Source organism: Fistularia commersonii, chromosome 10 (assembly GCF_037954325.1).
Source record: "Fistularia commersonii isolate RoL2024-O1a breed Wild chromosome 10, RoL_Fcom_v1.0, whole genome shotgun sequence".
Lineage (NCBI taxonomy): Eukaryota > Metazoa > Chordata > Actinopteri > Syngnathiformes > Fistulariidae > Fistularia > Fistularia commersonii.
This window is the reverse complement of record NC_141293.1, coordinates 7,844,251-7,865,079: the sequence shown is the minus strand read 5'-3', so window position 1 is coordinate 7,865,079 and position 20,829 is coordinate 7,844,251. Positions and strand designations below refer to the sequence as shown.

General features: G+C 47.9%; 4 protein-coding genes and 1 long non-coding RNA gene across 11 annotated transcripts in view; all 5 read left to right on the top strand.

Moving 5' to 3' along the window:
• The window catches only part of LOC147230241 (uncharacterized), a 997-nt gene extending 210 nt beyond the window's left edge, over positions 1–787 (top strand). The window contains exons 1-2 of the long non-coding RNA XR_015106681.1: positions 1–416; positions 454–787. The exon at positions 1–416 is cut by the window's left edge and continues 210 nt beyond it. This is a non-coding gene — a long non-coding RNA (uncharacterized LOC147230241). The remainder of the gene's footprint in view (positions 417–453) is intronic.
• The window catches only part of LOC147230240 (ATP-sensitive inward rectifier potassium channel 10-like), an 11,248-nt gene extending 7,395 nt beyond the window's left edge, over positions 1–3,853 (top strand). For 3 of the 4 annotated variants that reach the window (XM_086153508.1, XM_086153507.1, XM_086153509.1), the window contains exons 2-6: positions 854–1,199; positions 1,969–2,180; positions 2,394–2,525; positions 2,610–2,787; positions 2,864–3,853. In XM_086153508.1, the coding sequence (XP_086009634.1) occupies positions 854–1,199; positions 1,969–2,180; positions 2,394–2,525; positions 2,610–2,787; positions 2,864–3,258 (1,263 nt within the window). In that variant the 3' untranslated portion in view covers positions 3,259–3,853. The remainder of the gene's footprint in view (positions 1–853; positions 1,200–1,968; positions 2,181–2,393; positions 2,526–2,609; positions 2,788–2,863) is intronic. The other variant, XM_086153510.1, reaches the window with a different exon arrangement.
• Positions 3,854–3,976: 123 nt separating this feature from the next.
• Positions 3,977–8,293, top strand: LOC147230239 (uncharacterized). Its single transcript, XM_086153511.1, has 6 exons — positions 3,977–4,139; positions 4,686–4,973; positions 5,050–5,316; positions 5,392–5,520; positions 7,398–7,441; positions 7,547–8,293. Exons 1-6 carry the CDS (start codon positions 4,088–4,090, stop codon positions 7,715–7,717), a joined length of 951 nt encoding a protein of 316 aa, XP_086009637.1. The 5' UTR covers positions 3,977–4,087; the 3' UTR covers positions 7,718–8,293.
• Positions 8,294–8,955: 662 nt separating this feature from the next.
• On the top strand, positions 8,956–11,438 carry LOC147230238 (ATP-sensitive inward rectifier potassium channel 10-like). Its single transcript, XM_086153515.1, has 5 exons — positions 8,956–9,316; positions 9,559–9,770; positions 9,985–10,116; positions 10,194–10,371; positions 10,448–11,438. Exons 1-5 carry the CDS (start codon positions 8,971–8,973, stop codon positions 10,840–10,842), a joined length of 1,263 nt encoding a protein of 420 aa, XP_086009641.1. The 5' UTR covers positions 8,956–8,970; the 3' UTR covers positions 10,843–11,438.
• Positions 10,892–16,501, top strand: LOC147230237 (uncharacterized). 4 transcript variants are annotated; one of them, XR_015106679.1, is made up of 8 exons: positions 10,932–11,043; positions 11,539–11,689; positions 12,356–12,643; positions 12,720–12,986; positions 13,062–13,178; positions 14,421–14,464; positions 14,570–15,902; positions 16,024–16,501. XR_015106679.1 is itself a non-coding variant. In XM_086153513.1 (7 exons), exons 2-7 carry the CDS (start codon positions 11,641–11,643, stop codon positions 14,738–14,740), a joined length of 936 nt encoding a protein of 311 aa, XP_086009639.1. In that variant the 5' UTR covers positions 10,892–11,043; positions 11,595–11,640; the 3' UTR covers positions 14,741–16,501. The 4 variants fall into 4 exon arrangements, 3 of the variants coding, with proteins under 3 accessions (XP_086009639.1, XP_086009638.1, XP_086009640.1); XM_086153513.1 differs by having other exon boundaries at positions 10,892–11,043; positions 11,595–11,689; positions 14,570–16,501; XM_086153512.1 differs by having other exon boundaries at positions 14,570–16,501.
• The last annotated feature ends 4,328 nt before the right edge of the window (positions 16,502–20,829 follow it).

The following is a 20,829-nucleotide window of genomic DNA, read 5'->3' as shown; positions in this document are numbered from 1 at the left end:
TCTTTTCGTGTCGATGTTCTGTCGGAGGGGTTCTCTCCCTCGCGGCCTATTCCCGTTCTCCCATATTCATAAATTTGCTGCCCTAACATAGTATTTGTAACTGTGATCTTGTTCGTAAAATGACTGAAACTATGAAGCTGAAAGAGGGAAGAGGAACCCATAAAACTGGAACTGCAAAAAGTCAAATCTATTCTCACTATCAGGTTGTGTTGATAGGTTTCAGTCTGTCTAATTTGTTCTTCAGAAACTGTAACTAAACCTAACTCCTCACACAAGACCTATCCTTTGTTTATGCTTTTTATTTATTTTTAGCTTTTATTTTGTCAAAGAAAACTACTTTAGCAACAGCGGGTTAATCCGCGTCACTATCATGTGGATGCAGTATCTGACTGCACAGGTGATAGCTGCTCTGTTATGTTAGCTAACAGGCTAACAGGCTTGTTAGCCTGTTAGCTGCCGCACCAGGCTAACGCTGGACTACTAATGCTGGACTGATTTGGGCCAAAATGCCGGTGTTCCTCTGCGAGCCCGGGAGACCCCTGTATGGGAAGAGCTCGGAGCACAGAAAAAAAACACAAACAGAAAAACGACGGCTCCAATCCCAAGGCTGTGCGAGCTTGGTTTTATGTGCAATTTTTTCTGTATCTTTCTGTTGCTCTCTGTTGCTGTCATCAGGCCTGCTTGATCCCCGTTTGCAAACTTTTGTTTTCATGAGAATGTTGCACAATGTGCTTATGTTTGTCATTGTCACAAGTTTTAACGTACACTCCATCCTCGAGACGAACTTGCAAATCAGAAGGAGAAATCAGGAGATTTCGGCAATTTTATCCTGTTTTGTCGATTTCCTCCCCAGATGACCTCCGCCACCCCACCGTCCTCCCGCAGCTCCTCACCGCAGAAGGTCTGCCATTCACAGACGCAGACCGATGTTCTGAAGCCGCTGCTTGGGAGCGGCGCCGCCAGTGCGGCCGGCTCGCTGCGCAAGAGGAGGAGAGTCCTGAGCAAAGATGGACGCAGCAATGTCCGAATCGAGCACGTCAACGGGCGCGGCGCCCTGTACATGCGTGACCTGTGGACAACGTTCGTGGACATGCAGTGGCGCTACAAGTTCTTCCTGTTCACGGCCACGTTTGCGGGGACCTGGTTCCTGTTTGGGGTGCTGTGGTACCTCGTGGCGCTGGTGCACGGCGATCTCCTAGGTGAGGGCTGTAGGCCAAGCATGACAAGAAGGTCAGAAACCCCCCACCAGAAAAATTCCCCAAACAAACTCAGACTGACGTGTATAATGTAACTTCCTCCACCTGACCAGCCATGAGGATGTCATCATGAAGTCACATACAGATTTAGACATGACTCCTTTTAAAGAAACCATGATTTTAGATTGTACCCTATTTTCTGGACTTTACTTCTTCTTCTTCTTTTTTTTTTGGTTTTTCCCGTCAGGGGTCGCCACAGCGAATCAACTTTCTCCATCTAACCCTAATCTCTGAATCCTCCTCTCTCACACCAACTGCCTTCACATCCTCTCTCACCACGTCCATAAATCTTCACTTTGGTCTTCCTTGAGACCTCTTGCCTGGCAGCTCCAATTCCAGCATCCGTCTCCCAATATATTCTGTATCCCTCCTCTGTGTTTACTACCGACCAAAAATAAACAAATAAATACATGTGTCCATATAAAGGCCACAAGGTGTCCACGTTGTAACATGAGATGTTTACATAGAAACATTTTTCTTTTACTTTTAATAAAATACTGTAATGTCCGAGGGGATGTGGCCAACGATGGCGATTTGCTGGTTCGCAAACCTTATCTTTAAAATTATATCAATTAAGCAACAGTGGCTCCACTTCATCTTCTCCGTCTCTGCGCTCTCCTCGCTCCACCCCGCACCTTGCTTCCTCTCATCCCAAAACATCCCATAGTAATAGCATCACATAATAACCCAGTTATTTGAATTGCCCTCGCAGAGTTTCAGCCCCCGTCCAACCACACGCCCTGCGTACTGCAGATGCAAACCCTGACAGGGGCCTTCCTCTTCTCCCTGGAGTCCCAGACCACCATCGGGTACGGCTTCCGCTGCATCACCGAGGAGTGCCCGGCCGCAATCGTCCTCCTCATCGTCCAGCTGGTCATCACCATGCTAATGGAGATCTTCATCACCGGTACCTTCCTGGCCAAGGTATCGGAGCATCCGACGAGAGCAGAGCTGGCATTATTTCCTTTGTGCTTTTGTGGGAAACCCGCTCCCGCTCCCGCATTTATCTGTTCGGTAGCGTTGTTCCTGAACCTTCGGATGTTCATGAGAAGCCGGCCTTCTAGATACCGAATAAATGGGATGAAAAGACCGTTCCGCCCTTGCATCACCGAACGTCTCTCAACTCTCCCTGCTCAGGTGGCCCGGCCAAAGAAGCGAGGTGAGACGGTGAAGTTCAGCCAGCACGCAGTGGTGTCCACCCAGGAGGGCCGGCCCTGTCTGATGATCAGGGTGGCCAATATGCGCAAGAGCCTCCTGCTTGGTTGCCAGGTGAGGAGTTAGTTGTGAGCTTTCCGCCGGATGCCACGGCAACGGTCCGTCCGCAGCTAAACTGAGACGTCCGTGTTCCCGAAGGTCACCGGGAAGCTGCTTCAGACCTCCCTGACCAAGGAGGGTGAGACGATCCGTCTGGACCAGAGGAACGTGGCCTTCCAGGTGGACACGTCCAGCGACAGCCCCTTCCTCATCCTGCCGCTCACCTTCTACCACGTCATCGATGACAGCAGCCCCCTGAGAGCCTGGGCGGCCAAGGGTGAGTGTGGCCGTCCGCGCCGGGCAAAGGGGCGCTGGCCCTCCAGAACCGCATCTGAAGGTTTCCCCTCCACCAGGCGGCGGCTGGACGGACCCGGAGCTGGCCGACTTTGAGCTGCTGGTCATCATGAGCGCTACGGTGGAGCCCACCTCCGCCACCTGCCAGGTGCGCACCTCCTACCTGCCAGACGAGATCCTGTGGGGCTACGAGTTCCCCCCCGTGGTCTCCCTGTCTCCATCGGGCAAGTACGTGGCGGACTTTGCCTTCTTTGACAAAGTGGCCAAAACCAAGACCACGCCGGTCTTCAAGCCCCCCAGCGCGCCGCAGGGCTACCAGGGCAACGGCTGTGGGAACGTCCCCGAGGTGTCCGACCCGGAGAAGATTCGCCTGGAGCAGAGCTACAGGGAGAGGGCAGAGGAGCGTGGACGGGCCCGGGACCCCCCTCTCAGTGTGCGAATCAGCAATGTGTGAAACCCTCACACGCCCTCATATGAGGGGGAAGGCTTCCGGGGCTCTAAAGAAACCTGACGTTTTTCGTCTCAGCGTATAAAAAAGGAACTTCTCGAGCAGCACGCACGTCGCTGTCATTTAAGCGGGGGACGCGAGTCTCGCTGTGGTACAGACGCTGATACCCGTACACTTCTCCATGACCGTGATCCGCCGTAACACAGGTACGCCACGCCGGACCCCTTTACCGTATGTAGCCGCTCTTAGCCGTCGCGGGGAAATCGACTGAGTAAACATGCCAAGATCAGGAGCGGGAGGTGGCAGAAGACTTTAGAGGCGAGGAGAGTCTCTTGTCAAATGCTTCCTTTGTGGTAGACGGCGAATATGAGTTTTAGGAAAGTATTATGAGTCGTTACTCTTAGGGTACATATATATATACATATATGTATATATGTATATATATATAGTGCTTTTTTAATTGTAGAAAAGAAGACTAACTCAGAATGTGCGCGCTGTAAATCAGAAGTTGACACTTGTAAAAGATAAGGCGGACTAACGCATTTCTGGCTTGTTCAGCAGCGTTTGCTCTTTAACCAGACAATAAACATTTTTAACTTAATTTGATTTCTTCTGTTTTTTTTTCCTCCCCTCTCTCTCTCTCTCTCTCTCTCTCTCTCTCTCTCTCTCTCTCTCTCTCTCTCCTCTCTCTCTCGCTCTCCGTATCTCTTTGAAATGTCTCTCTTTCCCTCTATAGAGTTATTCTTATGTCTGCTGCAGCTGCAGCAGTAACACGCTTTTCCTTCCCCCCAGTTGCAATCAACAGTCTGCAGGTTTTGCAAAAACCCAAAAGTGCATGATGCAGTTTCTCCTCGTTGCGTTTCTGCTCTCGGCAGACGCACTGAAAGGTAAATCGGATCGATTAAAAAAAAAAGGAAGAAAAAACAAACTTGAGTGGTTGCCACTGCATTACCCGTTTTTTTCCTTGATCTGCGTGAAACCCAGCTCACTTGCATCGGATACATTTTTTTTTTTTTTTATATATCTTGTTGCACCGAAAACCAAATGTGTCATTTTTAAAAGAACAGCAAAAGATGGGCGTAACTTTTTGTGACTTTGAATGTTTAAACGGGGAACAAATAAGTTTGTGCATGTGTGTGTCTTTATTTGATTAGATTTTTTTTAAAGAATTGAACTTCGAAATTTTAAATGAGGAACAAAAAAGCTAGTGGTGCGCACATTCACCTGTGTGAAGGAAGTGTGCGTGTGTGTGTGTGTGTGTTTGTGTGTGTGTGTGTTTGTGTGTTTGGTCAATAATAGGTGCACTCACAACCACATCCTCCACAACATCACACTTTGGACTTGTCAAACAGCTCCTACTGCTAACCTAAAAACTAACCAACCAACTTGCTCATTTATCCCCATTTTCCCTCCCCTGTAAACCTGGCCTGCAGCCGAGACCCTCTTTGTGCTGGTTGGACAGACTTTGCCTCTTGTTATCCGAGAGGATGTACCTTTGGAGAAAGAAGACGACTTCATTTGGAAATTCAACCACAAGGTGAACCTCTTTAAAATCCGAAGTGGGGGAGGTGTAGTCTTACAAAAGGAGAAAGTAACTCGAGGAACTGAGAAGTACTCCATAGGGCTGATGAACGTGCAGAAGTCCGATAGCGGGATTTATACAGCGGTGGTGTCTGGGGACAACGACAGAACAGTGGTGACCTACCATGTTGAAGTCAATGGTGGGTGTTTGTAAGTACTCTGTTGTATCCCGGAGACGGTTGTCACCGCGTCTCCTCACCGCGTCTCCTCCCACAGAACCTGCGACCCGGCCTGTGCTGAGAGCCTTGCCGTCCCCCTGCTCCGCCACCTCCTGCATCACCGTCATCTGTAGCACAGAGACCGCGCAAATCAATGCCACTGCCTCCTGCCAGGGCGCCTGGGAGGCAGGGGAGCTCAACAGCCTGGGAGCCCACGACCATTCCCTCCAAATGTCCCTGCTCAACTCCACCATCTCCTGTAACCATAGCAACCCGGTCAGCTCGATCAAGGAGGAGAAAGAGCTGGAGGTCCTCTGCCGCCAAGGTTAGAGCCGGTGTGTAGCTCGGGACCGCGGGCACAACAGGGAAATCACATTTTCCTTTTCTTTCTTCTTATAAGCACACCAAGATGAAAAGTTCCTCATCCTCCTCGTTCTCATCCTCTTCCTCCTCCTCCTCCTCCTCCTCCTCCTCCTCGTCCTTCTCCGTGTCTTCATCTTCAAATGTCACTTATGGGTCTGGAGACGAGGTGAGTTACACCACTGACAGAACACAATGGCCGCTTGTTTATCAAACCAAATACTGCATAAGTACTCTAAACAACATCATGTCAGGGTTCACAGCTGATCCCCGTTGTAATCTGCGCCAGCTGCAGCAGATGCCGCTAAACGAGATCCCTATAAAGGGCAGCGGCACTCTCTGCCTGGCGCCGGGGGATTGTGGTCTTCATGGACTACTGTGGGACCCTGCCACGACCCGGACCCCACCCTTGCCAACCCGGACCTCACCCCTGCTATGACCGGACCCCAGGTGTGACTTCCTTTCCCTTCCCGAGTCACGGCCGGGCCCAGACGGCCGGCGTGACCTCTGTTCCCTTCCCGAGTCACGGCCAGGCCCAGACGGCCGGCGTGACCTCTGTTCCCTTCCCGAGTCACGGCCGGGCCCAGTTGGCCGGCGTGACCTCTGTTCCCTCCCGCAACCCGTACTGTTGAGGCCCAGCCTCTGCCGTCCCGTCTGCAACTCGTCCCGTCCCGTCTGCAACTCGTCCCGTCCCGTCTGCAACTCGTCCCGTCCCGTCTGCAACTCGTCCCGTCCCGTCTGCAACTCGTCCCGTCCCGTCTGCAACTCGTCCCGTCTAGTCTGCAACCCGTCCAGTCCAGTCTGCAACCCGTCCCGTTCGCATCCAGTTCTGCAACTTCAACCGAATAGAAGCGCTTTCCACCCATCTCTGTCCCGAAGTGTGGTTCCCTGCTCGAGTCCGCCCCAGCACATCGTGACACATCAATAATTATACATTGAAATTTTCTGTGCCTTTCTAAGCCCAAGGTCGTCGTCCTCCAGGTAGAAAGATTGGTAGCAGAGGGTCAGCATGCCCGATGGCATGTCAGGGGAAGGAGCTCCAGAGCCACCGAAGGCTATCTTTAAGGCGGGCAGAGGGAACGACAAGGTGTATAAAGACTCAAGATAGTAGAAAGGAAGAAGGGGGATGGGTACGGAAGGGGGCCGGCGTGATACCTTGAAGGGGACCCTGGACTCCATGGTTCCCTTTGGAGGTCCGTGTTGTGATCCCAGCTGCAGAGGTCTGGAGGAGGGGGATTCTACCGGGGAATATGTTGGGAGTACGGAGGAGAATTGCTGCAACATCTGGAGGAGGCAGGAATAGGTGGACCAGGTGTTGGACAATGTAGACTATCTAGAGACCTAGAATCTTATCCTGACTGGAGAGAAGGATTGAGGAGTCAATGTTGATGATACCCACAAAGAGAACTTCAGTTTTGTTGTTGCTGTTGCTGAAAACATTAGAGGAGAACTCAGGCCAAGTCAGATTTTATTTGTGTCTCATGTAGAGCAGCTCTGAACCAAACTCTTTCAGATGATCTACAGAAACCCAACGTTCCCCAAGGAACAAGCACTTGGTGTAGAAACATCTGCTTTTGCAGAAACCTCAGACATAACCTAGCTCAAAGTGGGTGGCCTTCTGCCTCGACCAGTTGGGGCAGAAAGAGAGCGAGAGAGAGGACAGAGATACAGAGCAAGAGTATATTATTTAATATTCATAGAAGAATTACAACTGGTGGATGCCTGGTGACGTTGTAGTGGATCAAGACACGCCCACAGGAAATGAGCCAAATGGGAGCCCAGGGACTCAGAAGATAAGGGGACATGAGCGCAGACAGGATAGTGAGAGTGGGTAAGAATCAGAGAGGTGCATCATGGGATACCACTCATAACGAGGAGCTAGCCTAGCACTAACTGTAAACGTTCTCAAAAAGGAAAGCGGAACAGTGGAATCGGGTTCAGAGGAGACATAGAGCAGGGTGTCATCAGCATAGTGGAGGATGTCGCTGTTTTGTTTATGGACACTTAAGGTTAAAATGCTAATATGTTTTAATCCCAAACCTGCAGTGAAATTGATCAAGGACAAGACTGACCCTTCTAAAGAACCCAATGTAGGTGTCCACTCCCTTCCTTCCTTCCTGATTTGTCTCATTTCACTCTGTTTGTGACACATTTCTAGTATCCGCTGTAAAAGTAACATTTTGACACATCTGTAGAATGTCCTCAGGCGGTTGGAGCCCGACGGAGCGCCCCGCGAGATCGTCTACAGCGTGATCCAAATGGACCAGGAGTCGGTTGCTGTCCCTATGAACAAAACCCCAGTTGATACCATCTACAGCTTAGTCACGAGAACCAATAAGAGCGACGCAGCCTGCGATGAAATATAGCCCTGGTTGCGAATGACCGCAAACCCACATCATTGGGACACTGCTGTTCCCCTTACGTGTTAAGAAGAGGACAAAGAGGCTCTTAAAGTTCACCTGCTGCCAATGGGGAACAGAATTACCACTGGCTTGAACTCCACTGCACAACTACCATCCCGTTGGCCGTAATCGTTCACAATCCGTATTTGAACAACTCCAGCCGGTATATTCCTTTTTTTTCTTCTTTGGCAGCCTCGATAATCATCTACCTCCAGTTTTCTCATGAACTTCAAGCAACAATGCTTGTTGTTGAAATGGGATGATGGGGCAAGAACTTCTTCATAAATGTATGAGAGATGGAAACATATCGAGAAAAATCCTTCTGAGTCGAGGACGTTTCTCTCTGAAGGCCAGAGGTACTGCTAGCATGCTATGCTAAAATGCTAATAGAGGTCACCTGAAGAAAGCCGCGAGATTAACAACAATGTTTGATTCTATGGATTACTAATTAACATCTAATGACAACAACCGATCCATTTTAACCCATCCCGTCTGCATCCCGTCCCGCCATTTCAACGCAATAAAAGCACTTTCAACCCATCTCTGCTCTGAAGTGTGGTTCCCTGCTCGAGTCGGCCCCAGCGCTTCGTGACATCAGAAATGGCCTTCAAGGACCCTCATCACACCCAGAGATCCCTGATGCGGTTCGGTTACCAAAAAAGTTTTTGATTTGTCCCCTTGCATTTGTATTTGGAAAATAAATCGTACAAAGAAGCTGTGTTCTTTTACCGACTAAACATTGTCCGACGCAATGGGTGGCCATTTCTTTTTTCCCCATTTCCTTCCCTGCTACACCATGACGTACACCCCGACTTCCAGCCTCCCCCCTTCTTTGTGTGGACCGTCTCCTGCCACCAGATAGCAACAGCGCCACAAACTAAAATGACTCCCAAACAACGTTTATTCATAAATTTGCTGCCCTAACATTGGATCACATCGATTAGTATTTGTAACTGTGATCTTGTTCGTAAAATGACTGAAACTATGAAACTGAAAGAAGAGGGAAGAAAACTGAAACTGAAACTGCAAAAAGTCAAATCTATTCTCACTTTCAGGATGTGTTGATAAACGCTGTCTAATTTGTTCTTCAGAAACTGTAACTAAACCTAACTCCTCACACAAGACCTATCCTTTGTTTATGCTTTTTATTTATTTTTAAATAAATAATTTATTTATACAGGGGCGATTTTATCCTGTTTTGTCGATTTCCTCCCCAGATGACCTCCGCCACCCCACCGTCCTCCCGCAGCTCCTCACCGCAGAAGGTCTGCCATTCACAGACGCAGACCGACGTTCTGAAGCCGCTGCTCGGGAGCGGCGCCGCCAGTGCGGCCGGCTCGCTGCGCAAGAGGAGGAGAGTCCTGAGCAAAGATGGACGCAGCAATGTCCGAATCGAGCACGTCAACGGGCGCGGCGCCCTGTACATGCGTGACCTGTGGACAACGTTCGTGGACATGCAGTGGCGCTACAAGTTCTTCCTGTTCACGGCCACGTTTGCGGGGACCTGGTTCCTGTTTGGGGTGCTGTGGTACCTCGTGGCGCTGGTGCACGGCGATCTCCTAGGTGAGGGCTGTAGGCCAAGCATGACAAGAAGGTCAGAAACCCCCCACCAGAAAAATTCCCCAAACAAACTCAGACTGACATGTATAATGTAACTTCCTCCACCTGACCATCCATGAGGATGTCATCATGAAGTCACATACAGATTTAGACATGACTCCTTTTAAAGAAACCATGATTTTAGATTGTACCCTATTTTCTGGACTTTACTTCTTCTTCTTCTTTTTTTTTTGGTTTTTCCCGTCAGGGGTCGCCCCCGTCCAACCACACGCCCTGCGTACTGCAGATGCAAACCCTGACAGGGGCCTTCCTCTTCTCCCTGGAGTCCCAGACCACCATCGGGTACGGCTTCCGCTGCATCACCGAGGAGTGCCCGGCCGCAATCGTCCTCCTCATCGTCCAGCTGGTCATCACCATGCTAATGGAGATCTTCATCACCGGTACCTTCCTGGCCAAGGTATCGGAGCATCCGACGAGAGCAGAGCTGGCATTTATTTCCTTTGTGCTTTTGTGGGAAACCTGCTCCCGCTCACGCATTTATCTGTTCGGTAGCGTTGTTCCTGAACCTTCGGATGTTCATGAGAAGCCGGCCTTCTAGATACCGAATAAATGGGATGAAAAGACCGTTCCGCCCTTGCATCACCGAACGTCTCTCAACTCTCCCTGCTCAGGTGGCCCGGCCAAAGAAGCGAGGTGAGACGGTGAAGTTCAGCCAGCACGCAGTGGTGTCCACCCAGGAGGGCCGGCCCTGTCTGATGATCAGGGTGGCCAACATGCGCAAGAGCCTCCTGCTGGGCTGCCAGGTCAGTTGTGAGCTTTCCGCCGGATGCCACGGCAACGGTCCGTCCGCAGCTAAACTGAGACGTCCGTGTTCCCGAAGGTCACCGGGAAGCTGCTTCAGACCTCCCTGACCAAGGAGGGTGAGACGATCCGTCTGGACCAGAGGAACGTGGCCTTCCAGGTGGACACGTCCAGCGACAGCCCCTTCCTCATCCTGCCGCTCACCTTCTACCACGTCATCGATGACAGCAGCCCCCTGAGAGCCTGGGCGGCCAAGGGTGAGTGTGGCCGTCCGCGCCGGGCAAAGGGGCGCTGGCCCTCCAGAACCGCATCTGAAGGTTTCCCCTCCACCAGGCGGCGGCTGGACGGACCCGGAGCTGGCCGACTTTGAGCTGCTGGTCATCATGAGCGCTACGGTGGAGCCCACCTCCGCCACCTGCCAGGTGCGCACCTCCTACCTGCCAGACGAGATCCTGTGGGGCTACGAGTTCCCCCCCGTGGTCTCCCTGTCTCCATCGGGCAAGTACGTGGCGGACTTTGCCTTCTTTGACAAAGTGGCCAAAACCAAGACCACGCCGGTCTTCAAGCCCCCCAGCGCGCCGCAGGGCTACCAGGGCAACGGCTGTGGAAACGTCCCCGAGGTGTCCGACCCGGAGAAGATTCGCCTGGAGCAGAGCTACAGGGAGAGGGCAGAGGAGCGTGGACGGGCCCGGGACCCCCCTCTCAGTGTGCGAATCAGCAATGTGTGAAACCCTCACACGCCCTCATATGAGGAGGAAGGCTTCCGGGGCTCTAAAAATACCTGATGTTTTTCGTCTCGGCGTATAAAAAAAGGAACTTCTCGAGCAGCACGCACGTCACTGTCATTTAAGCGGGGGACGTGAGTCTCGCTGTGGTACAGACGCTGATACCCGTACACTTCTCCATGACCGTGATCCGCCGTAACACAGGTACGCCACGCCGGACCCCTTTACCGTATGTAGCCGCTCTTAGCCGTCGCGGGGAAATCGACTGAGTAAACATGCCAAGATCAGGAGCGGGAGGTGGCAGAAGACTTTAGAGGCGAGGAGAGTCTCTTGTCAAATGCTTCCTTTGTGGTAGACGGCGAATATGAGTTTTAGGAAAGTATTATGAGTCGTTACTCTTAGGGTACATATATATATACATATATGTATATATGTATATATATATAGTGCTTTTTTAATTGTAGAAAAGAAGACTAACTCAGAATGTGCGCGCTGTAAATCAGAAGTTGACACTTGTAAAAGATAAGGCGGACTAACGCATTTCTGGCTTGTTCAGCAGCGTTTGCTCTTTAACCAGACAATAAACATTTTTAACTTAATTTGATTTCTTCTGTTTTTTTTTCCTCCCCTCTTTCTCTCTCTCTCTCTCTCTCTCTCGCTCTCCGTATCTCTTTGAAATGTCTCTCTTTCCCTCTATAGAGTTATTCTTATGTCTGCTGCAGCTGCAGCAGTAACACGCTTTTCCTTCCCCCCAGTTGCAATCAACAGTCTGCAGGTTTTGCAAAAACCCAAAAGTGCACGATGCCGTTTCTCCTCGTTGCGTTTCTGCTCTCGGCAGACGCACTGAAAGGTAAATCGGATCGATTAAAAAAAAAAGGAAGAAAAAACAAACTTGAGTGTTTGCCACTGCATTACCCGTTTTTTTCCTTGATCTGCGTGAAACCCAGCTCACTTGCATCGGATACATTTTTTTTTTTATGATGAGAGATGAGAACAACTTTATTAATCCTGAAGGAAATTGTTGTGCCAGAGTTTCAAGTAAAAACATAACAGTAATAGACAATAATGGAAAGGAGGAAGAATAAGAAATATAATGAAATATCTTGTTGCACCGAAAACCAAATGTGCCATTTTTAAAAGAACAGCGAAAGATGGGCGTAACTTTTTGTGACTTTGAATGTTTAAACGGGGAACAAATAAGTTTCTGCATGTGTGTGTCTTTATTTGATTAGATTTTTTTTAAAGAATTGAACTTCGAAATTTTAAATGAGGAACAAAAAAGCGAGTGGTGCGCACATTCACCTGTGTGAAGGAAGTGTGCGTGTGTGTGTGTGTGTGTGTGTGTGTGTGTGTTTGTGTGTTTGGTCAATAATAGGTGCACTCACAACCACATCCTCCACAACATCACACTTTGGACTTGTCAAACAGCTCCTACTCCATGCTGCTAACCTAAAAACTAACCAACCAACTTGCTCATTTATCCCCATTTTCCCTCCCCTGTAAACCTGGCCTGCAGCCGAGACCCTCTTTGTGCTGGTTGGACAGACTTTGCCTCTTGTTATCCGAGAGGATGTACCTTTGGAGCAAGGAGACGACTTCATTTGGAAATTCAACCACAAGTTGAACCTCATTAAAATCCGAAGTGGGGGAGAGGAAGTCTTACAATATGAGAAAGTAACTCGAGGAACTGAGAAGTACTCCATAGGGCTGATGAACGTGCAGAAGTCCAATAGCGGGATTTATACAGCGGTGGTGTCCGGGAAGAACGACAAAACAGTGGCGATCTACCATGTTGAAGTCAGAGGTGGGTGTTTGTAAGTACTCTGTTGTATCCCGGAGACGGTTGTCACCGCGTCTCCTCACCGCGTCTCCTCCCACAGAACCTGTGACCCGGCCTGTGCTGAGAGCCTTGCCGTCCCCCTGCTCCGCCACCTCCTGCATCACCGTCATCTGTAGCACAGAGACCGCGCAAATCAATGCCACCGCCTCCTGCCAGGGCGCCTGGGAGGCAGGGGAGCTCAACAGCCTGGGAGCCCACAACCATTCCCTCCAAATGTCCCTGCTCAACTCCACCATCTCCTGTAACCATAGCAACCAGGCCAGCTCGATCAAGGAGGAGAAAGAGCTGGAGGTCCTCTGCCGCCAAGGTTAGAGCCGGCGTGTAGCTCGGGACCGCGGGCACAACAGGGAAATCACATTTTCCTTTTCTTTCTTCTTATAAGCACACCAAGATAAAAAGTTCCTCATCCTCCTCGTTCTCATCCTCTTCCTCGTCCTCGTCCTCCTCGTCCTTCTCCCTGTCTTCATCTTCAAACGTCACTCATGGGTCTGGAGACGAGGTGAGTTACACCACTGACAGAACACAATGGCCGCTTGTTTATCAAACCAAATACTGCATAAGTACTCTAAACAACATCAATAATTATACATTGAAATTTTCTGTGCCTTTCTAAGCCCAAGGTCGTCGTCCTCCAGGTAGAAAGATTGGTAGCAGAGGGTCAGCATGCCCGATGGCATGTCAGGGGAAGGAGCTCTAGAGCCACCGAAGGCTATCTTTAAGGCGGGCAGAGGGAACGACAAGGTGTATAAAGACTCAAGATAGTAGAAAGGAAGAAGGGGGATGGGTACGGAAGGGGGCCGGCGTGATACCTTGAAGGGGACCCTGGACTCCATGGTTCCCTTTGGAGGTCCGTGTTGTGATCCCAGCTGCAGAGGTCTGGAGGAGGGGCATTCTACCGGGGAATATGTTGGGAGTACGGAGGAGAATTGCTGCAACATCTGGAGTAAGCAGGAATAGGTGGACCGGGTGTTGGACAATGTAGACTATCTAGAGACCTAGAATCTTATCCTGACTGGAGAGAAGGATTGAGGAGTCATCAATGTTGACGATACCCACAAAGAGAACTTCAGTTTTGTTGTTGCTGTTGCTGAAAACATTAGAGGAGAACTCAGGCCAAGTCAGATTTTATTTGTGTCTCATGTAGAGCAGCTCTGAACCAAACTCTTTCAGATGATCTACAGAAACCCAACGTTCCCCAAGGAACAAGCACTTGGTGTAGAAACATCTGCTTTTGCAGAAACCTCAGACATAACCTAGCTCAAAGTGGGTGGCCTTCTGCCTCGACCAGTTGGGGCAGAAAGAGAGCGAGAGAGAGGACAGAGATACAGAGCAAGAGTATATTATTTAATATTCATAGAGGAATTACAACTGGTGGATGCCTGGTGACGTCGTAGTGGATCAAGACACGCCCACAGGAAATGAGCCAAATGGGAGCCCAGGGACTCAGAAGATAAGGGGACATGAGCGCAGACAGGATAGTGAGAGTGGGTAAGAATCAGAGAGGTGCATCATGGGATACCACTCATAACGAGGAGCTAGCCTAGCACTAACTGTAAGCGTTCTCAAAAAGGAAAGCGGAACAGTGGAATCGGGTTCAGAGGAGACATAGAGCAGGGTGTCATCAGCATAGTGGAGGATGTCGCTGTTTTGTTTATGGACACTTGTAAATACCTACAAGAGGTGTCTCTTGGTCATGGGACAAAGGTTAAAATGCTAATATGTTTTAATCCCAAACCTGCAGTGAAATTTATCAAGGACAAGACTGACCCTTCTAAAGAACCCAATGTAGGTGTCCACTCCCTTCCTTCCTTCCTGATTTGTCTCATTTCACTCTGTTTGTGACACATTTCTAGTATCCGCTGTAAAAGTAACATTTTGACACATCTGTAGAATGTCCTCAGGAGGTTGGGGCCCAACGGAGCGCCCCGCGAGACCGTCTACAGCGTGATCCAAATGGACCAGGAGTCGGTTGCTGTCCCTATGAACAAAACCCCAGTTGATACCATCTACAGCTTAGTCACGAGAACCAATAAGAGCGACGCAGCCTGCGATGAAATATAGCCCTGGTTGCGAATGACCGCAAACCCACATCATTGGGACACTGCTGTTCCCCTTACGTGTTAAGAAGAGGACAAAGAGGCTCTTAAAGTTCACCTGCTGCCAATGGGGAACAGAATTAACACTGGCTTGAACTCCACTGCACAACTACCATCCCGTTGGCCGTAATCGTTCACAATCCGTATTTGAACAACTCCAGCCGGTATATTCCTAAACCAACCATTTAGCGCTCAACGTCAAAAAAACAATGGCGGTCTTTTTCTCAATCAGAGCACTTCCACCCAACCACAATCTCACTCTTACGGTTAATAATGAGCCAATCCAAAACGTCACCGAAACAAAATACCTAGGCATTATCATTGACAACCACCTAAACTTCGAAAAACAAGCCAACGCCCTCTCCCACAAACTGAAAAGGACAGTATACACCTTCAAACAGATAAGAGACTCTCTCCCTAGAGGCCGCCAAAACATTCTATAACGCCCTCATCATCTCCCGAATAACATACTGCAGCACTACCTGGGGTTTCGCCACTAGTAATGCGATTTTCAAAATTACAGCTGTGCACAAAAGAGCACTAAAAATTTTAGATAAAAAAAATCTCACACATCACCACTGTAGAATCCTCGAAAAACATAATCTTCTTGCCCTCCCACACATCTTCGAATTAGCAAACCTCACCCTAGTCCACAAAATACTAAGCGGTGCAGCCCCCGGCCCCCTAGACAAATTCTTCGACAAATCCCACAACAACCTAAGAAGTGGCACCCAGGGAAACTGCTCCATTCCAAACAAAAAAACATCTTTCGGTCAGAACTCGCTCTCTTTCGTCGGCCCAAAACTCTGGAACAATCTGCCCCTAGGAGTTAAAACTTTGAGTCAAACTGTCTAGCGACCTGCCCCGCCAGCCTCCTTGATGCTTCCGCCTTAAAAAAAAAAAAAAAAAAAAAAGAATGATATGAACCTCTTATCATGGCCCTAACCACAAGCAAGCGGTTTTAACTGGTTTTAACATGTTTTAACTTGTTTTCCGGTTTTAACCTGTTTTAACCTGTCTTCAACCTGTTTTAGCTACTTACTAATTGTTTTTATTCCCCACTGGAGTACATTTACTCCACCCACGGACAGCCAGGTGCAATATATCAAGTCTGCTAAGCCTGTCTGGTACATCCATCTTCTCATATCGCATTTTATGCTGAAATGTTTAATGGCACTGTACTGTCTGTCCTTAAATAAAATTCATTCATTCATTCATTCATTCATTCTTTTTTTTCTTCTTTGGCAGCCTCGATAATCATCTACCTCCAGTTTTCTCATGAACTTCAAGCAACAATGCTTGTTGTTGAAATGGGATGATGGGGCAAGAACTTCTTCATAAATGTATGAGAGATGGAAACATATCGAGAAAAATCCTTCTGAGTCGAGGACGTTTCTCTCTGAAGGCCAGAGGTACTGCTAGCATGCTATGCTAAAATGCTAATAGAGGTCACCTGAAGAAAGCCGCGAGATTAACAACAATGTTTGATTCTATGGATTACTAATTAACATCTAATGACAACAACCGATCCATTTTAACCCATCCCGTCTGCATCCCGTCCCGCCATTTCAACGCAATAAAAGCACTTTCAACCCATCTCTGCTCTGAAGTGTGGTTCCCTGCTCGAGTCGGCCCCAGCGCTTCGTGACATCAGAAATGGCCTTCAAGGACCCTCATCACACCCAGAGATCCCTGATGCGGTTCGGTTACCAAAAAAAGTTTTTGATTTGTCCCCTTGCATTTGTATTTGGAAAATAAATCGCACAAAGAAGCTGTGTTCTTTTACCGACTAAACATTGTCCGACGCAATGGGTGGCCATTTCTTTTTTCCCCATTTCCTTCCCTGCTACACCATGACGTACACCCCGACTTCCAGCCTCCCCCCTTCTTTGTGTGGACCGTCTCCTGCCACCAGATGGCAACAGCGCCACAAACTAAAATGACTCCCAAACAACCCCCCCCCCCCCCATCACCTCCACCCCGAAAACTTCCCAGACACAAAGCCGGTGACATCATCGACGGAGGGATGGAGGGTGCGCGAAGGACAAATGTCTTGAAATGCATTACATCACCCCCCCCCCACACTAATATGATAATATATCTTGGGGGGGGCTGGGGGGGGTATGTCCGGTGGAGTTGGCAGCCCTGAAGGTTATAGCAGACATTACTCCTCGGCGAGAGAGGAGGAGATAATTACAATCAAGCTAAGTAATGATGATGCATGAAGGGGTGGAAGGGTGGAGGTGGAGGACACCACCATCCCTACGTTCCTGTCTGGGGAAAGGGAACCCCGGGCTGACTCGAACCCCAGACGGTAGACGGGAGATGGGGGGGGGATTTATGGCGGGAGAGAAGGTGACGATGGAGGAGGTGGATTCCAGAAGAAGACTTTTTGAAACAAAAGGCAGATATTAGGAGGTCCTCCTCATCCTCTTCCTCCTCCTTCTTCTCCTTCTACTCCTCCTCAGGGGTTCACGGAAAGGTCGAGACGCCGCAGATGCTCCGCAGCGTCCCCGCCACCGCCCGATCAATATGCCATCGATTACGGATTGAGAATTTGCGAGCATCGAACATCGCCTACGACTGTTTCCTAGCTAATCCTTCTGGGACCTGTGCGTTCTTCCGGGACCTTTACATACCTGTATATGATGGGGTTGGTCACAGGTGATTTTACTCATGTTTTTTTAATAATAATGACAATATGATTGAAAGTATGAACTTTAAATGCATAATAATAATAATCAGAATAATACGGAGAAAAAGAGCCAGCGGAATGAGAGGTAAAACTGAAATTCAGAATAATTTAATAAATAATATAAGTAGGGAGAATATTGAATATTTATAATGATCAAATGTAAATTATGACAAAGATAAGATTAGAAGTATGAGATTTATTAAATTCAACTACACGAATGATAATAAGAGGAAGACTGAGAGTTTGAAAATGATGAAACTTTTTCATAAATAATGAAAAAATATGACAAAACTTAGATACACATTTGATTCATACAACCATTTCAAGTATCGCAATAATAAAAGTATGGGCTTCATGAAACTAAGATACACAATAATAATAAAGACAAAAGATTGAAATTTTGAGTTTGAGTGGTGCCACTTTAATGTACTGCACATGATACAAAATAATATCAATAAGAGGAAAAGTTTGAGATTTATGAAACTTTAATCCATCTATTTTTAATCTAAATAACGATGATGGGCTTGATAAAACTTGTATACATAATAAGAACATCCAATAATTCCAAATGATGAGATGAACAACGATAATAAAATAACAATGAGATTAAAAAAATTAGAATTATGAAACTTAAATAATATAACTAATAATTATATATAAAAAAAGAACATTCCAGAATATGAAAATGTAATGATTAATGATAAAAATCTAGGAAGTAGGACACAATTTGAGGTCAGGAGAGCTGAAGTTGTATTGTCTGCAGTTTGGGCTTTTGCCTCGATCAATGTGGCCGTTGGCAGTGTCTGCGGTTCTCCTGTCAAAGGTAGAAAAGCTAGAAAGGATTATTAACTCCTCTGTTAGGAGGAGCGGCGCAGCATTGGATGGGAAAGGCATGTTGGAGTTGCTGGTTTCTCGCCTGACAGAGGAGTTCAAGTGTGCTAAGGTTGGATTGGAACTGACTATCTCAGTGAAAAGGAACTAGTGCTCAGGGATGCCATGCCCAAATGAAACATGGAGGAAGTGGAACCCAAAAGAGGTGATGCAGCAAAGATGGGAAGACTTGAGACACAGGGACATCCGAGATCAGCGTCAGGGTTCAAGGCAAAAGAGGAAGGCGGTCGCTGAGAAGGAACTTAGGCAAGAGGAGAGTTAGGCATACGAAGGCAAAGCAAGGGCAAAGGGTCAACTGGGAAAGGGTACAGAGGAGAAAGCTGTTTTGTAGCATGGAGGCTAATAGAATTCGGCTCATCATGGGGGTATTTTATGATGAGCTACCATCTCCTCAGAACCTCAGTCAGTGTTCAGGCAAGGATACTGCCTGCCAATTGTGTCGTGGTCTATGCACACTTGAGCATACATGTCAGCAATCGTGGTCTGCTGAGATGGCAGTAGATGGAGAACAGCGAGATTGAAAAGCTCGGCTGGCGTCTTGGTTTCAAAGCAAAGTTTGTCATTGCCCTACTGACATTTGCTGTCGGAGTTCAAAACTTGCCGTTGCCAACATCTCTGGCAGCAGAACCACCAAGTGGGTGGTTGTGGGTAAGGGCTTTGCTAAGGTATTTTTTTTTATAGATTGTAGATTGTATATGGGCTTCGTGTAGCCTTCTTGAGGTGTCATGGGCCAAACTGAATAAAACCGGTGAAGAAGGGCGCCCACTTAGAAACCCCAACGACATGCTGCAGACCGCTGCTTGTTAGCTTATTAGCTTGTTTGCAGCCAGTGTGCTTGTTAGCTTCCTCTTCTTCTTCTTCTTCTTTCGGCTTTTCCCGTTAGGGGTCGCCACAGCGAGTCAACTTTCTCCATCTAACCCTATTCTCTGTATCTTCCTCTCTCACACCAGCTACCCTCATATCCTCTCTCACTACGTCCATAAATCTTCTCTTTGGTCTTCCTCGAGACCTCTTGCCTGGCAGCTCCAATTCCAGCATCCGTCTACCAATATATTCACTATCTCTTCTCTGTACATGACCCAACCATCTCAGTCTGGCTTCTCTGACCTTCTCTCCAAAACATCGAACATGTGCCGTCCCTCTGATAGACTCATTCCTGATCCTATCCATCCTGGTCACTCTCAAAGAGAACCTCAACATCTTCATCTCTGCAACCTCTAGTTCTGCCTGCTGTCTTTTGGTCATTGTAACAGTTTCTAGTCCATACATCATCGCTGGTCTCACCACTGTCTTGTACACCTTTCCTTTTATTCTGGCCGATAGTCTTCTATCACAAAGTACCCCTGACACTTTTCTCCACCCATTCCAACCTGCTTGGACCCGTCTCTTCACCTCTTTTCCGCACTCTCCGTTGCTCTGGACTGTTGACCTTAAGTACCTGAAATCCTCCAGCTTCTTGATCTCCATTCCCTGTAGCCTCACCGCTCCACCCGAGTTCCTCTCATTCACACACATATATTCTGTCTTGCTGCGACTAACTTTCATTCCTCTCCTTTCCAGATTATACCTCCACCTCTCTAGATTTTCCTCTACCTGTTGTCTGCTTTCACTACAGATCACAATGTCATCCGCAAACATCATGGTCCATGGGGATTCCTGTCTAACCTCATCTGTCAGCCTATCCATCACCATTGCGACCAGGAAGGGGCTCAGAGCTGATCCCTGATGGAGTCCCACCTCCACCTTGAACTTCTCTGTTACCCCTACAGCACACCGTACCAGTGTCTCACAGCTAGCATACATGTCCTGCACCAGTCTAACATACTTCTCTGCCACTCAAGACTTCCTCATACAATACCAGAGCTCCTCTCTTGGCACCCTGTCATATGCTTTTTCTAGGTCTACAAAAACGCAATGCAACTCCCTCTGGCCTTCTCTGTACTTTTCTATTAGCATTCTCAACGCAAATACTGCATCTGTAGTACTCTTCCTAGGCATGAAGCCATACTGCTGTTCACAAATGCTGACTTCTGCTCTCAGTCTAGTTTCCACTACTCTTTCCCATAACTTAGCTTGTTAGCTTCCTCTAATAATTATAATAAGAATGGTAAGAATAAGAGAGAAAGTACAGGCTTGTTGAAACTTAAACCCAAAAGTATTAATCATGAAAATAACAACAATAAATATATTGAAAGATTGAAAGATTATCTGGACAAAGAAATGAATGGTGACATTAATGAGTTTGAAAGTATCAATTCCATGAAACTTAAGTGCGTAATGATAATAAGAGAAGAAGATTGAAAGGTTGAGAAAAATGACACTTTGATAAAATAATAATGGTAATTGATAATAGAATCTTTATGAATCTTACTTATACAACAACAATAATAAAAATGATATGCAGGAGATTAAAAATAATGAGACATGATGAAACTAAACAATAAATGAAAGTAATTCTGATTCTAAAC

Bases quoted from the DNA above. Each gene is read 5' to 3' on its own strand.
- LOC147230239 (XM_086153511.1), top strand. From the start codon at position 4,088: ATGATGCAGTTTCTCCTCGTTGCGTTTCTGCTCTCGGCAGACGCACTG. The intron at 5,521-7,397 runs GTGAGTTACACC...CCAAACCTGCAG, and splicing joins CTTATGGGTCTGGAGACGAG to TGAAATTGATCAAGGACAAG. The intron at 7,442-7,546 runs GTAGGTGTCCAC...ACACATCTGTAG, and splicing joins ACCCTTCTAAAGAACCCAAT to AATGTCCTCAGGCGGTTGGA.
- LOC147230238 (XM_086153515.1), top strand. From the start codon at position 8,971: ATGACCTCCGCCACCCCACCGTCCTCCCGCAGCTCCTCACCGCAGAAG. The intron at 9,771-9,984 runs GTATCGGAGCAT...CTCCCTGCTCAG, and splicing joins CCGGTACCTTCCTGGCCAAG to GTGGCCCGGCCAAAGAAGCG. The intron at 10,117-10,193 runs GTCAGTTGTGAG...GTGTTCCCGAAG, and splicing joins GCCTCCTGCTGGGCTGCCAG to GTCACCGGGAAGCTGCTTCA.
- LOC147230237 (XM_086153513.1), top strand. From the start codon at position 11,641: ATGCCGTTTCTCCTCGTTGCGTTTCTGCTCTCGGCAGACGCACTGAAA. The intron at 11,690-12,355 runs GTAAATCGGATC...CCTGGCCTGCAG, and splicing joins CTCGGCAGACGCACTGAAAG to CCGAGACCCTCTTTGTGCTG. The intron at 12,987-13,061 runs GTTAGAGCCGGC...TCTTCTTATAAG, and splicing joins GGAGGTCCTCTGCCGCCAAG to CACACCAAGATAAAAAGTTC.